The sequence below is a fragment of the Venustampulla echinocandica genome (assembly GCF_003357145.1).
Source record: "Venustampulla echinocandica strain BP 5553 chromosome Unknown scaffold_0, whole genome shotgun sequence".
In the NCBI taxonomy this organism is placed as follows: domain Eukaryota; kingdom Fungi; phylum Ascomycota; class Leotiomycetes; order Helotiales; family Pleuroascaceae; genus Venustampulla; species Venustampulla echinocandica.
Genome location: NW_022474205.1, coordinates 5,218,240 through 5,230,748, shown reverse-complemented (window position 1 = coordinate 5,230,748; position 12,509 = coordinate 5,218,240). Strand labels below are relative to the sequence as shown.

Here is a 12,509-nt window from a genome sequence, read left to right as displayed (position 1 = left end):
CTTGACTGCCAACCACTCATGGTTCTCTGTGGCATTCGGGCGTAGGTTGGAGATTTGCATCTCAAAGAGACGGGGCCGTCGCTCGACCTTGGACCCTCGGTGGCCAAGGACAGTAGTAGTACATCCTTGAGATGGTCGTCAACCGTTGACCTGCAAGACAAACGGCATATCGAGAATGAGACTATCATAGAGGTTAAACGATCCCCTAAAGCGGTAGCATTCATAGGCAGTCCCCAAGTTATTGGCACGATTTGCTTGGTCTTTAATTCCTAGTATGCCTGGCAGCCTCCCAATTAAGTCCTCCAATGAAAGTTTATTGGTACTTCTACAGGGACTCTCAATGCTTATAGATCTTTCCCAAACTACTGTCACACCCAGCTGATAAAAGACGAAACACCATCTCGAATCCCTTGGATAGGGTCAATAGTGTCCGTACTAGTACTCCTATTTCATCTTTGACTGTGGTCCTATCGTTGGACCGTCATACGATGCTAGGTATTGTCGAAGTCTGGTGCTGGCGGGCACAAATTTGGCTCCGCTGGGATGATGGTGACCAGCACCCGTGAAGAATACTAGCAAGCTGTCTTATCACAGAGTATTCCGTATTGTAGTGGGACTTGTTACCGGCTATCTGCTACTTCTAAGCATAACAGTGGTGCCGCAATACTTCTTCAGGCGACGAGGGTTTTCTATGTTTGCTACTGGGATATTTCCATTGCGTTTACAACCGCTTATTATATTCATTCTTCCAGGCTGGGTTGCTCATTTCGTTGCGTTACGACCGCTCACCACTTCTCATTCTGCCAGGCGGCGTGCAAATTCGTTTCGTTGCGTTACGATCGCTCACCACCTTTAATTCTGCCAGGCGACGTTGCTAAAATCTGCAGCAGGAAGTATTATTTGTCTGGCATAATAACTCCTGTCGCTTTGCTTTCAACAAATCACATAAACTAGATCGTTCACTGCAGGGGAGGTTGCCTATTCAACTAAATTCCACGAGTACGTTGGGTTTAGGTGGGCATCGCCTACTCTTGCTTTCATCTTCCTCATCACTCAGTTACTGCCCGTCCTAGTAATTCGTCAAAGCCTTGCCCTCTACTAGGCGCCTAATTTTGGATACCAGAAGTTAAAGATATTTAGCTTATGCTTTTGTTCAGTAGCTGGCCTTTTCTATTTTAAGAGCATATACAACCCCTTCTTCTTGTGCTCCACTCCATCCACAGTGTCTCACCAGTTTGCAAATGGAAATTTACGCTTTTACCTCATAATAATTATCAACGCAGGCTCGGTGGTTGGTTTTTGTATGTCAAACTTTTATTGTCGATACTACCGAACCATTGAATAGTAATGGTTCATGTATGCATTTCTGCGGTATTGTCTGCTATTGCTAGTCGTCCCACCATAACGTTACATTTCTCATTCGCTTCTAATTCGGGGTATTCCCCAGACCTTCCGTCTGCAGTTTTAGTCCTGTACTCGTTCGTCTGACAATGAATTTCAATTTTCTGGGGAGGCATTGGGGAGTTAGCAACGCATCTGCGGCAGTGGGACTCTTCATCGTCACTCGTTACAGGTGTACTGTATAGGGAACCGAATGACCGAATCTGTTATTTTTATATAGCGTGTATGATATGGTCACTATTTCTTTTTAAAGTTACATTCTAGGTGAGGGCGAAAAACAATGATAGTTGTGGACTGCGAGAGCCGAAAAGATCATATTCGTGGGAGAAATAAAAAAATTATATCACAAATTTTACATGCCATTTATATAGTGTATATGGGAGAAGCTATAATAACTCCTAAAATAATATGAAATGAGACATGAGCCACATGAAAGGCATCTTCAAATATAATTATTGTTCCTCCGTTTTATTGGGAATTTATTGGAAATTCTGATTAATTAACCTATAGCTTTCTAAACCGGTGCTAGTGATGTTCGGCCTCACCGGTTTGACATCGTTTGAATAGGCATAATCTGCCAAAACTATTACTACCAGATGTGATATTTGTATCTGCTGGAGCATAGGTGGACTGATGTGTTTGTGCAAAGGCTGTATGAAAATACAGTGTGGCTTGCACAACGTGGCTGAGAGTCAATTAGTCGTACCCCTGTCAAATGATATAACTACGACCGCGACAGTTGCATCTTCGAGCTCCAGCTTCATTCAGTGACCGTCAGGACAAGACAGCTCGCTCATGAGGTCCATACCCTCATGCACATATCAGAATCATGCGACTCCCGACCAATCTCCTATATTTGACTTTGTCAATCCTGCCCTCGGCCTTCGCTGTATTCGCCGACGAAGCATACAATGTCGATTACCACTACGAATTATTAGGCATCCCCCAACCCCACACTACCTTCTTCCATCGCCCGCGGAAAGATGAGAAGGCTACGCTGCTATATACATTAAGCGATCTAGGTGTCCTTGGTGCCGTGAATCCTGGTGTTGGAAATGTTGTCTGGCGACAATTTCTCGGACAGGATGCGCACTCAGAAACGGGCTTTTTGCGCCCCGTGGAGGGAGAGAATACAGTTGTCTCTGCGATTGGAAGCAGCGTTAATGCGTGGGATGCTATGAGTGGGCGGGAGATATGGGGAAATAATTTTGGGGGCGCCATAAGGGATCTGGAAGTTCTTGAAACGGCTACTGGAAACGACGAAGCCAGGGACGTGTTGGCTCTATTCGAAGAAGGCGGAAACGCATACCTCAGAATGCTGAAAGGCACGAATGGGGATGTGGCATGGGAATATAAGGACGGAAGCAGTGATGTGCCACTGCAGGTCAGCACAAATGTGAGGAATGTATTTGTGGTATCGCTCCACGGGTCAAGTGGAGGCTATAACCTCAAGGTTACCATATTGGACCCAGTAACTGGGAAGAGGACAAACGAATACACCCTTACTACGAAGGCCGATATCTATGCCCCAGAAGATGTTTTGCTTGTGGGCGCAAACTCGGCAGCTCCCATTATTGCTTGGACGGATAAGCCGATGAAGAACTTAAAGGTCAACATCTTGGGAAAAACGGGAGACATCCAGAATCTGCCGCTGAAGGAAAGTGATGGCGAGATTACAAAAGTTGCCCTCCATGCACCCCATCTGGTCCAGTCACTACCGCATTTCGTGGTTCATAGCCACTCGGATGTTTCCAACCGAGCAGACGTTTACCATATTGACCTTAGCCACAAGAGCATCAAGTTAGCATACTCACTCCCAAAGCTCCCTGGCCAAGGCGCGATTTCTGTCAGCTCTCAAGACGCAAATGTCTACTTTACCAGACATACACAAGACGAAGTCGTTGTGGTTTCCTCTGCTTCCCATGGAATCCTCGGGAGATGGCCTCTGAAGCTGGAGAAAGGTCGCGGATCGTTCGTTCACGGCGCTTCGGAAGTCGTGCAACGAACTGCTGATACATATGCTGTTCGATCCGCCGTGGTGACAACCGATCAGGATTGGGTCCTCGTTCGCAATGGAGCTGAGGGATGGAGTCGTCTAGAAGGGCTCTCTGGGATTGTTGCCGCGACATGGGCCGAGATACCAGAGTCAGAGAGTCTGGCCAAGGTTCTGGAAGTAGAGGCCGAAAGCAACCCTCTATCCGCATATATTCATCGCGTGACTCGTCATATTGACGATTTACAATACTTGCCAGATTACCTCCAGAATCTTCCAAAACGGTTCCTAAGCAGCATCCTCCCTGGCGAATCCGCCCCCCAAAAGCAAGGTGTGTTAGCCCGAGACAACTTTGGATTCAATAAGTTGGTAATTGTTGCCACACAACGCGGCCGCTTATATGGTCTCGATGCGGGTAACCAGGGCAGTATCGTTTGGTCACTCGGGGCCTTCGAAATTCCTGCAGGCAAGAAGTGGGATGTGAAGGGTATTTGGGCCTCGCCATCTAAGGGCACCACGACTGTTAGAGGAGCGGAAGGGGAGTTTATTCAGGTCAATACGACAACGGGAGAAACCATCGCATCGACTACACCCGGGTCAGCACCTGTGATTCAGAGTACAGTTGTGGTCGACGGCCCATTGCAGAAGTGGTTGCTACCTATTGGGACCAACGGAGAACCTGGCCAAGTTCCAGCAGTTTTGGCCCCTAAGGAGTACCTTGTGGTGCAGGGCAAGAATGGTGAAGTTAAAGGATTAAAATTCGAGACCAAAGGGGATGTTGCCAACCCTGTTGTTACTTGGACATTCACGCCGCCCGCCGATCATAGAGTTACTGGCGTTGTATCGAGGCCGGCTCATGATCCAGTCGCTTCGATAGGCAATGTCCTAGGCGACCGTACTGTGCTTTACAAGTATCTGAACCCAAACATTGTCCTGGTTACCACTGTATCGGACGAGGCCTCGCTTGCATCCTTCTACTTGCTCGATACCGTCTCGGGCGACATCCTTTATTCAACCATCCACGAAGGCGTAGATACCAAGCAGCCTATTGCGTCCGCACTTACCGAAAACTGGTTCTCGTACTCCCTATGGGCCGATATCACTCCCACTACCGACGCACTCCCAGCCTCGAAGGGCTACCAGATCATCATCTCAGAAATGTATGAATCCCAGATTCCAAATGATCGTGGGCCCCTAGACTCGGTGCCCGAATCCTCAAGTCTCGAGCCATCCGATATTCCCAACGCTGAGCCGGCACTCCCCCACGTCATCACGCAATCATTCCTCATCCCGGAAGCCATCGGCCACATGTCTGTGACGGAAACCAGACAAGGCATCACAACCCGACAACTCCTCTGCACTCTTCCATCTAGCAACGCCATCGTCGGCATCCCACGCACTGTTCTCGACCCCCGCAGGCCCGTAGGCCGTGACCCTACACCCGCCGAGCTCGAAGAAGGACTTTACCGCTACCATCCGGTCATCGAATTCGATCCCAAACTCATCCTCACACATAAACGCGAAGTCATCGGCGTTAAGGATGTCATAACCAGCCCTGCTATATTGGAGAGTACGAGCTTGGTGTTTGCATATGGAATTGATGTTTTCGGAACGAGAGTTACCCCGAGCTTTGCATTTGACATCCTAGGGAAGGGATTTAATAAGCTAAGCTTGGTATCTACGGTGATTGCGTTGTGGGTTGGTGTTGTAGTTTTGGCGCCTATGGTAAGTTTGCCTTTCCCCTTTTCTGCTCCTTGTGAAGAAAATTCGATTGCTAATGGAAATATAGGTGAGGAGGAAACAGATCAATGGGCGGTGGATGGCGTGATACCATAGAATTGTAAAATTGTAGAAATATATTGTCATTTTTGTCGTATCGTATCGAGCCTTACCTTCCATTCCTAATCTCGGGATCGAAAGAATTATGTGCTAGAAAACTTCACCTTTCTCAGTTTTTAAGGAAGAAATTCTACTTACTACTTTTAGAGAAATTGATGTCATTGGTATATTGTAACAACGTATCATTACCGAAGCTTGCTCTCTAGGAAATGCCCTCTTATCTAAAGCCAATGATAGCTTTGAAACGCATGAAGTGTTGGTAGGTTTGTTGGTTGGCCCGATGTTTTGAAGTTGTGCACTGCCCTGCCTTGTATAGCGCCGCGAGTAAGTCCGTAGAACCTCGACTGCCCCCAAGTGCAACTAACTCGCGCATAGGAGCATCGAAACATTGCGACCCAAAAGATGTTGAAAGCCCAGCTTCCTGAATCCTCCATAATGTTGGTACTCACACAGTTTGCAATTTTTTTGGTGTTGTCTGTCGTCCGTTCGGTAACGGTGCCTATAGGCACAGGCAAAATGCGATCATCAGGCAGGATACCACCACACAATGGGAGGGAGGGTTATTCTGCAATTAATAGGAACTAAAAGGTAAAAACGGAACAGAAAAATAGATGCTGCCTCCTCGCATGCCACAGTGGTAGTACATCGTATCATCCCATCTGCCTAGCACAAAAACCCTCGCTGCCTTCGGGTCATGCATCTCGGCACAGGGGAGCAATTGAGAAGGGCAAGCAAATGCGGGGAAGCTTAAATATATCTATCTCAATTAATTTATCTCAGTTAATCTATCCGTACATTCAGCCTCTCGTCGAGAGTCCAGACGAGCAGGTGGGTGGATATCATGGAGGCTCTTTCGTCGTTTCTCGCCGCTCCGTCCGCTCCGCTCCGTATCCCTAATCCTCTTATTACAGCACCGTATGCTATGCAGCGGCGGGCCGGCGGCAGGCACTTGAAATAAGGATTGATATTTCCCGGCCGAATCCGCCGAGAGGTCGATCTGATTGACCCTTTCATCTAAATTTTCCCCGGATTTTTTCTTGTGGTTTAGCACAGCGAGATTATGCGGGGCGCGACTGGGACCTGAATGAATGGAGAGAAATCTCCTTTTGGGGGATAATTAATTAATTTTGTGCGGCATTTCGATCGGCTTGGGTAGAGTGAGCGAGATGTTGTGCCTGTAGACTGCAGTGGCTAGGACGGAAGGAGAAGGAAGGAGAAGGACGGAGAAGCTGTGGAGCAGATGCCAAGAGATCACGAGAGGTAAGATGTGATGTCGAGATGCCTTTCACCAAGAATTGGGAGGCATTGATACGCAGATAGCGAATCTAAAGAATGATGTTATCACAGCAATCCGAGGTGAGGAATGTGAGACGGTGCAAGGGCAACCTCGAATTGGAAGCGGCGGAGCCAATGCCAATAATGCAGCGCTGAGGCGGCTGACTCAGGGGCGAGAGCGATTCGATCCTTCGTACCTGTAGAGCACGAACTTCGATGCTTCTTACGCAAAAAAAAGGGGCGTTTGAAACAAACTCCAAATCAGCTCCACTGGTGAGTTACCTGGTGCGGCCAACCGTCAATGCTCGTGTTCGGACCGCCGGTTCACAAGAATTCACAACTCCACGGGAAGGGCCACGCTCAGGGCTCACGGCAGTCAGAAGACGAGTTGCAGATACATGTACGGAGGTACTCCGCAAAAGCACTCTGGATCCAGCCCGAATTGGATCTAAAATGGAAACGGTACGGGGGTACGGAATGCTTGAGTACCGGCGGATCGTGCGAAGAAGTAGTGCGAACTACAGTCCTCGTACCTATCTAGGCCCTAACGGTGAAACCCCAATGGAGCTCAGTGAAACGGTTCGAAGCTTCGACGGGGCTCTGTGGGCTCTGGAGGCTGGCTAGAGTGAGGTGATGGAGTACGCGTACGTCGTACTCCGTGCTCCCTTCACACTCGTGCTACCTCACGTACATTAGGTTCCAAATTGTATGTCCTATGGCATTCTTCAGCACAGTAGGTACTCCGTAGATACGCAGCAAGCCCTCCGTGGGCGTACTTACAGCCGTGCTATTGCTGTCCCTCCGGTCTGCTGCCTCACGGTACAGTAGTTACCTCTTCATGTCATGCGCATTTCATTTGCAATAATGAAGGGTTGCCTTGGAGGCCACGGAAGGGGGAGCCAGCCTCCACAAACTGCTTGACGAGCAGCCGAAGAGGCAGAGGCAGCCGCAGACGCAGGGGATAAGGGGCCGGCTAATAATAATTATCATGATTGCAAGATGGCGTATCAGTGGCTAAAGCGCAGAGAGGAAGCTCGTAAGAGTGGCTAAGAATGGACCAAGGCAAGGGGCGCAAGGGCAAAGGAGGCAAAGGGGGCAAAGGAGCCTGCGCAGCCGCCCAATGCGGTAAGGCGCGCTCAGCTCCCGCCTAAATTTAAAACACCGTGTCCTGAACATAAAGGACAGATGTTCCTCCCTCCAGTTTCTGCTCGAGTCACTCTCTCCATCAACCAACGCAGAAAGCAGTCATAACTCTTCGCAATACACGGGCACATCACTGGTGGTTGCCTTGACATAAGCACTGACTCATCGCCCTGCGGTTTTCGCACCGCCAAAGATCGCCGCCGCCCCCCGTGTCCACCATGTCCGGTGCACCTTCATACATGTACTGAGGACGGCTCTCGCTCTAGACGGTCCTCCCTCCATACTACAACCACATCAAGCAGGACAATCCCACTGCCACTAGAGCATCGTCCAGCCATCATAATCACAATGGCCACTACACCACGCATTAAGTTCGAGCATTCGCCAGTCGACAGTCTTGCCGACAGCTTTGCCTCGACCCCCGGCACCTCCTATCCATCTCTCTTCGCCGATACGATGGATCCCGCCGAACTGGTGACTCCGGCCATGACCCCTCAATCATTCGAGGGCGATAGCATGTTCGGGGGCTCCATCCGCGGTGAGAGCGTCTCCAACGATACGCCTGCACCAGAGAAAAAGCCTGTAAAGAAGCGGAAATCTTGGGGACAGCAATTGCCAGAGCCCAAGACAAACCTTCCCCCAAGGTACATGCCAACTGCAGATCATCGATGCTTAATCCCCTACTAATTCACCCTCTAGGAAACGGGCAAAAACTGAAGATGAGAAGGAGCAGCGACGAGTGGAGCGGGTTCTCCGCAACCGCCGAGCAGCTCAATCATCAAGAGAACGCAAGCGACAAGAAGTCGAAGCACTAGAGGCTGAGAAGCACGCCATAGAGCGACGCAACCAAGACCTCGAGATGCGCCTTGCTCATATGGAGGAACAAAACTTAAGACTTCAACAGGAGTTAGCTCAGATCACCGGCAACAAAATGCCTGTTTTCCGTGGCTCCTCCGTCTCCGCGTCCAGTCCCTCCCAAGAACTAGGTCAATCATCCCCAGTTACATTCTCTCAAGAGCTCTTTGGCTCGCGGGATGCAAACGGCCGATCGTCCATCAGCGCAGCATCCATGGCTGATTCCCAGGCGCCTGTTCAAACCGTAAACCCCGCCTCCCTCTCTCCCGAGATCCGGCCCGTCGCCGAGTCCTCCAACGCCAGTTCTTCCGATATGACACAACATCCTGCCGCGGTGTTGTGCGACCTGCAGTGTCAGTCGGAAGAACAACGGCCCTGGATGGCCTCGACGACAGCCACGACTTCAGCCATCTCTCAGATCTTGACTCTCACCATGTTCATCAACATGACTTCGGGAGCTATTTCGACGCTCCTCAGCCCACTGAGTCAGATTTACACATCCTTGAAAACGGGATCCTCCCTATCGCCGACACCTTCAATCTTAACTATGATCATATGGTTGGTCACAACGACGGCATCCTTGACGACTTCAACCTCGACGACTTCCTCAACCACGACGACCCAGCACCTGCGCCCGAGACTCAGTCTACGGATCCGCTTGCTGAGACGACTGCTAGCCTGCAGCCCCAACTTGGCGCGTCCTCTTATGGATGCGACGATGGTGGCAATGCGGTCAGCGTCTGAACAGCAGCTCTCCCACGACTGTCTCCCGTCCGTAGTAGCAAGTGTCCGTCGTGAGCGATCGAATTCGCCGAGTGTGGAGGCACTCATGACCTTGTTGTGGGCCACTTATGTGATTGAAAGGGAACAAGAACAAGAGGCGCTGAAGACCACAACGCAGCCGGACGCGGCTGCGGAGGTCAGACAGGCGTGTAGGGAGCTGGATGAACTGTTCAGAACGCGAGATATAAAACCTGTTTCTTATGGATTGGGCGGGGGGGCTCTGGGTGGAGCCTTGGGCAAAAAGTCTTTGGACGACTGGCGTACGGCGTGAAGCATGATCGCCATTGATTTGAACTCTTAGCGAATTATCTGGTGTGGAGCCACAGGACCATCCATATGATATAGCCCCTGTATACCAGAAATGTAACATGTGCTACTATACTTTTACTTCCGTATGTCTGCTTCGCGTGATAGCCTGTGAACGTATGCCATCTATACTGCCTACCGGCCACTAAAGCCCCCTATTCCTTATCAAAATATCATATAATGAAACCTCTTATAAGAACTAGGACCTCAATAAATAGACAATTTAGGCGGCTTTAAGCGTATTTGATCTCTTACTCATCGTAGATTTGCATACGTTTTACGTATAAGCCGTTACTTCTACTATCTTGTATACATATAACACAACGGCGAGAGAAACTGGCGGCCTGTAGACTTAAAGGCTACAAAGTACCGGGACGAGTTTGTAATTGGCGTGGGATGCTGTACATGGGCTGTCTCGGGGTTTTGTAGCACCCGAACTGAAGGGTCTGGATGTGCTCGGGATTTTCCCTTTCCCGAGTACAGCGGAAAACAGACATGTAAGACTCATCGGTTGGTCTCTTAGGACATACCTTCACGATATAAATACGAAAGTAGAGCCCGCCGTCGTGATCATGTAGCGAAGTTGTGTTAGAGCAGAAGAGAAACAGGTGCTTCAACAATACGTGACTATACGCTAATGTCTAACCTCAACATCCTCATCTCTGGTTCCGGCATCGCGGGTGGTGTCTTCGCATTCTGGCTGCTCCGTGCCTATCCCAACGCCAACATCACGATAGTTGAGCGGGGTCCTTCCCTCCGTTTAACTGGTGCCAGTGTCGACATACGCAGCTCAGCCGTGGATATCATTAAATGGATGGGCGTAGAAGAGGAGATCCGGAATCACGCGACAAAAGAAGAGGGCATACAATTCGTAACAGCAGATGGCAAAGCCGTGGGAACACTCGGGGCGTCAGGCAGAACAGACGTTCAGAGCATCACATCCGAGTTCGAGATCTTCCGCGGGGCGCTTGCGAAGATTTTCATCGAGCCAAGCATAGACCGCGTGAAACTCATATTCGACGAGTATGTCGACCAGTATGAACAGCATGACGATGGAGTGATCGTTACTTTCGCAAAGAGCAAGGAAGTGAAGAAATACGACCTACTCGTGGCCGCAGATGGCCTTAGCTCGAAGATTCGCGGCATGATGCTAAACACCAAACCGCAAGAGCAATTCTACGACGAGGGCGTTCATGTAGCATATTTCACCATCAAGAGCGATATGCTACAGGGAAGCCGCCTGGCAAAGTGGTACAACGGGACGGGTGGTTGCGTTGTTCTCCTACGACCCGATCCAGATCCTGCGGGCCGTACGAGAGGCAATCTCCTGAAAGTGACCACGAAGGGAGATGTTGAAACGAAGGAGAGACTCAATAAAGCTCTTGCCGAAGGGAACGAAAGCTACATGAAGTTGATGGAAGAGATGTACCATGATGCAGGCTGGATTGTGCCAGAGGTGCTGAAAAGCATGCGCGAAAGCGAGGACTTCTATTGCTCTCTATTCGGGCAGGTCAGATCACCCAAACTACACGATGGCCGGGTGGTCCTGCTTGGAGATGCCGGCTACGCAACGCCTGGCTTTGGCACCAGTCTCGCAATCACTGGCGGCTATGTCCTTGCTGGAGAGCTGTTGAATCACCCTGGCGATGTCAAAACCGCCTTGAAGCGGTATGAAGAGCTTATGCTACCGTTTGCACAGGATTCGCAAGGCGGGGATTCTGCGATGCAAATACTCAATCCACAGACACAGCGAGGCATTAGAATCAGGAATGTGATTCTAGGTTTCGTGACATCGATGAAGCTGGATAGGCTGGCGATGACCGTAGCGTCGGCGCTGGGCATTGTACAGAAGAAAATCCCTATGCCCGATTATCAATGGGTGGTTAAATGAGGATGGCATCCCCATTTACTCGAAAAGCCATATGCGTTTCTTCCCTCTTGTCCTTGGAGTATGGCTGTGGCCGGACTGAAAGCTTTGCGAAGTCGTTGGAAATGGGACTGCCATCGACAGGGTATTTCGATCATAATTCTTAGCAGACGGTTTTGTTACATCTGTTCCAATTCATGGCATTACAGTTTACGAGGTTGAAACCTACAGGCTATCTCTTGATTAAGGAGGCGGGAACGGCTGAGAAGCAATGTACAATATTAGAAATCGGTTCACTTTTTTTATGATCAACTTGAGGGTTTTCAATCATGTATCTAATACCCTCTACTGGCATTTAGACCAGTTCTTAGACAAGTTGAGCACCTTCTTTAACTAGTGACACAAACTCAGGACGGCCTTTCATCCCCCTCCAAATCCTCGGGTAAATCCCAAAAGCGAAGCTAAGCGTGTAGCTAGCCTACAACTAAGAGCTATTACTATTAAGAAGCAAACCTACAAAGCAGCGTAAAAGAAAGTTAAAGAATATAACGACAGTTGCAGAGCAAAGAAGCCGTTAGATTTAAGTACGTGTTAAGTGTATTTATCTCCGAATTCTATATAATTGCCGTATCGAGAAGGGGCAGTACCGTTGGTTTGTAGCTGTTATAGTTACCCTCGGAGAACCGTCTTGATATAATTAAAAGAGTTGAGAATATAACTGTTAGCGAATAATTGCTGTTGTATGTTTCGCTTTTACTTTTTGCCTGCTCTAAATTGTTTTTAGGATTTAGTCAGACGGATTAGAGGCTGCTTTAACTGATTTTGACTACTTTACAGACCCCCCTTTTAGGATCATATTTTAATTGGTAGAGTTAGAATGGTAGGTTAATGAGCATTCAAATCATAACCTAGGTACCTTAAGTATCAATATTTATATATCTCTATAAAATGCTGAACTTTGCCACTTCCACTTTTATTACCACGTCCACCAGTCAAAATCATCAACCTCTATCTCTTAGCAACCCCTCTAGCAAAACGCCACACATT

General features: G+C 49.1%; 3 protein-coding genes across 3 annotated transcripts; all 3 read left to right on the top strand.

Moving 5' to 3' along the window:
* Positions 1-2,230: 2,230 nt before the first annotated feature.
* BP5553_01619 (Quinoprotein alcohol dehydrogenase-like protein) lies at positions 2,231-5,222 on the top strand (the record flags this gene model as incomplete). Its single annotated transcript, XM_032010242.1, has 2 exons — positions 2,231-5,119; positions 5,184-5,222. The coding sequence occupies 2 exons, from the start codon at positions 2,231-2,233 to the stop codon at positions 5,220-5,222; spliced, it is 2,928 nt and encodes a 975-aa protein (XP_031874296.1).
* Positions 5,223-7,999: 2,777 nt separating this feature from the next.
* On the top strand, positions 8,000-9,560 carry BP5553_01618 (Uncharacterized protein; the record flags this gene model as incomplete). Its single annotated transcript, XM_032010241.1, has 2 exons — positions 8,000-8,295; positions 8,351-9,560. 2 exons carry the CDS (start codon positions 8,000-8,002, stop codon positions 9,558-9,560), a joined length of 1,506 nt encoding a protein of 501 aa, XP_031874295.1.
* Positions 9,561-10,232: 672 nt separating this feature from the next.
* BP5553_01617 (Uncharacterized protein) lies at positions 10,233-11,486 on the top strand (the record flags this gene model as incomplete). Its single annotated transcript, XM_032010240.1, has 1 exon — positions 10,233-11,486. The coding sequence occupies one exon, from the start codon at positions 10,233-10,235 to the stop codon at positions 11,484-11,486; it is 1,254 nt and encodes a 417-aa protein (XP_031874294.1).
* Positions 11,487-12,509: the final 1,023 nt, after the last annotated feature.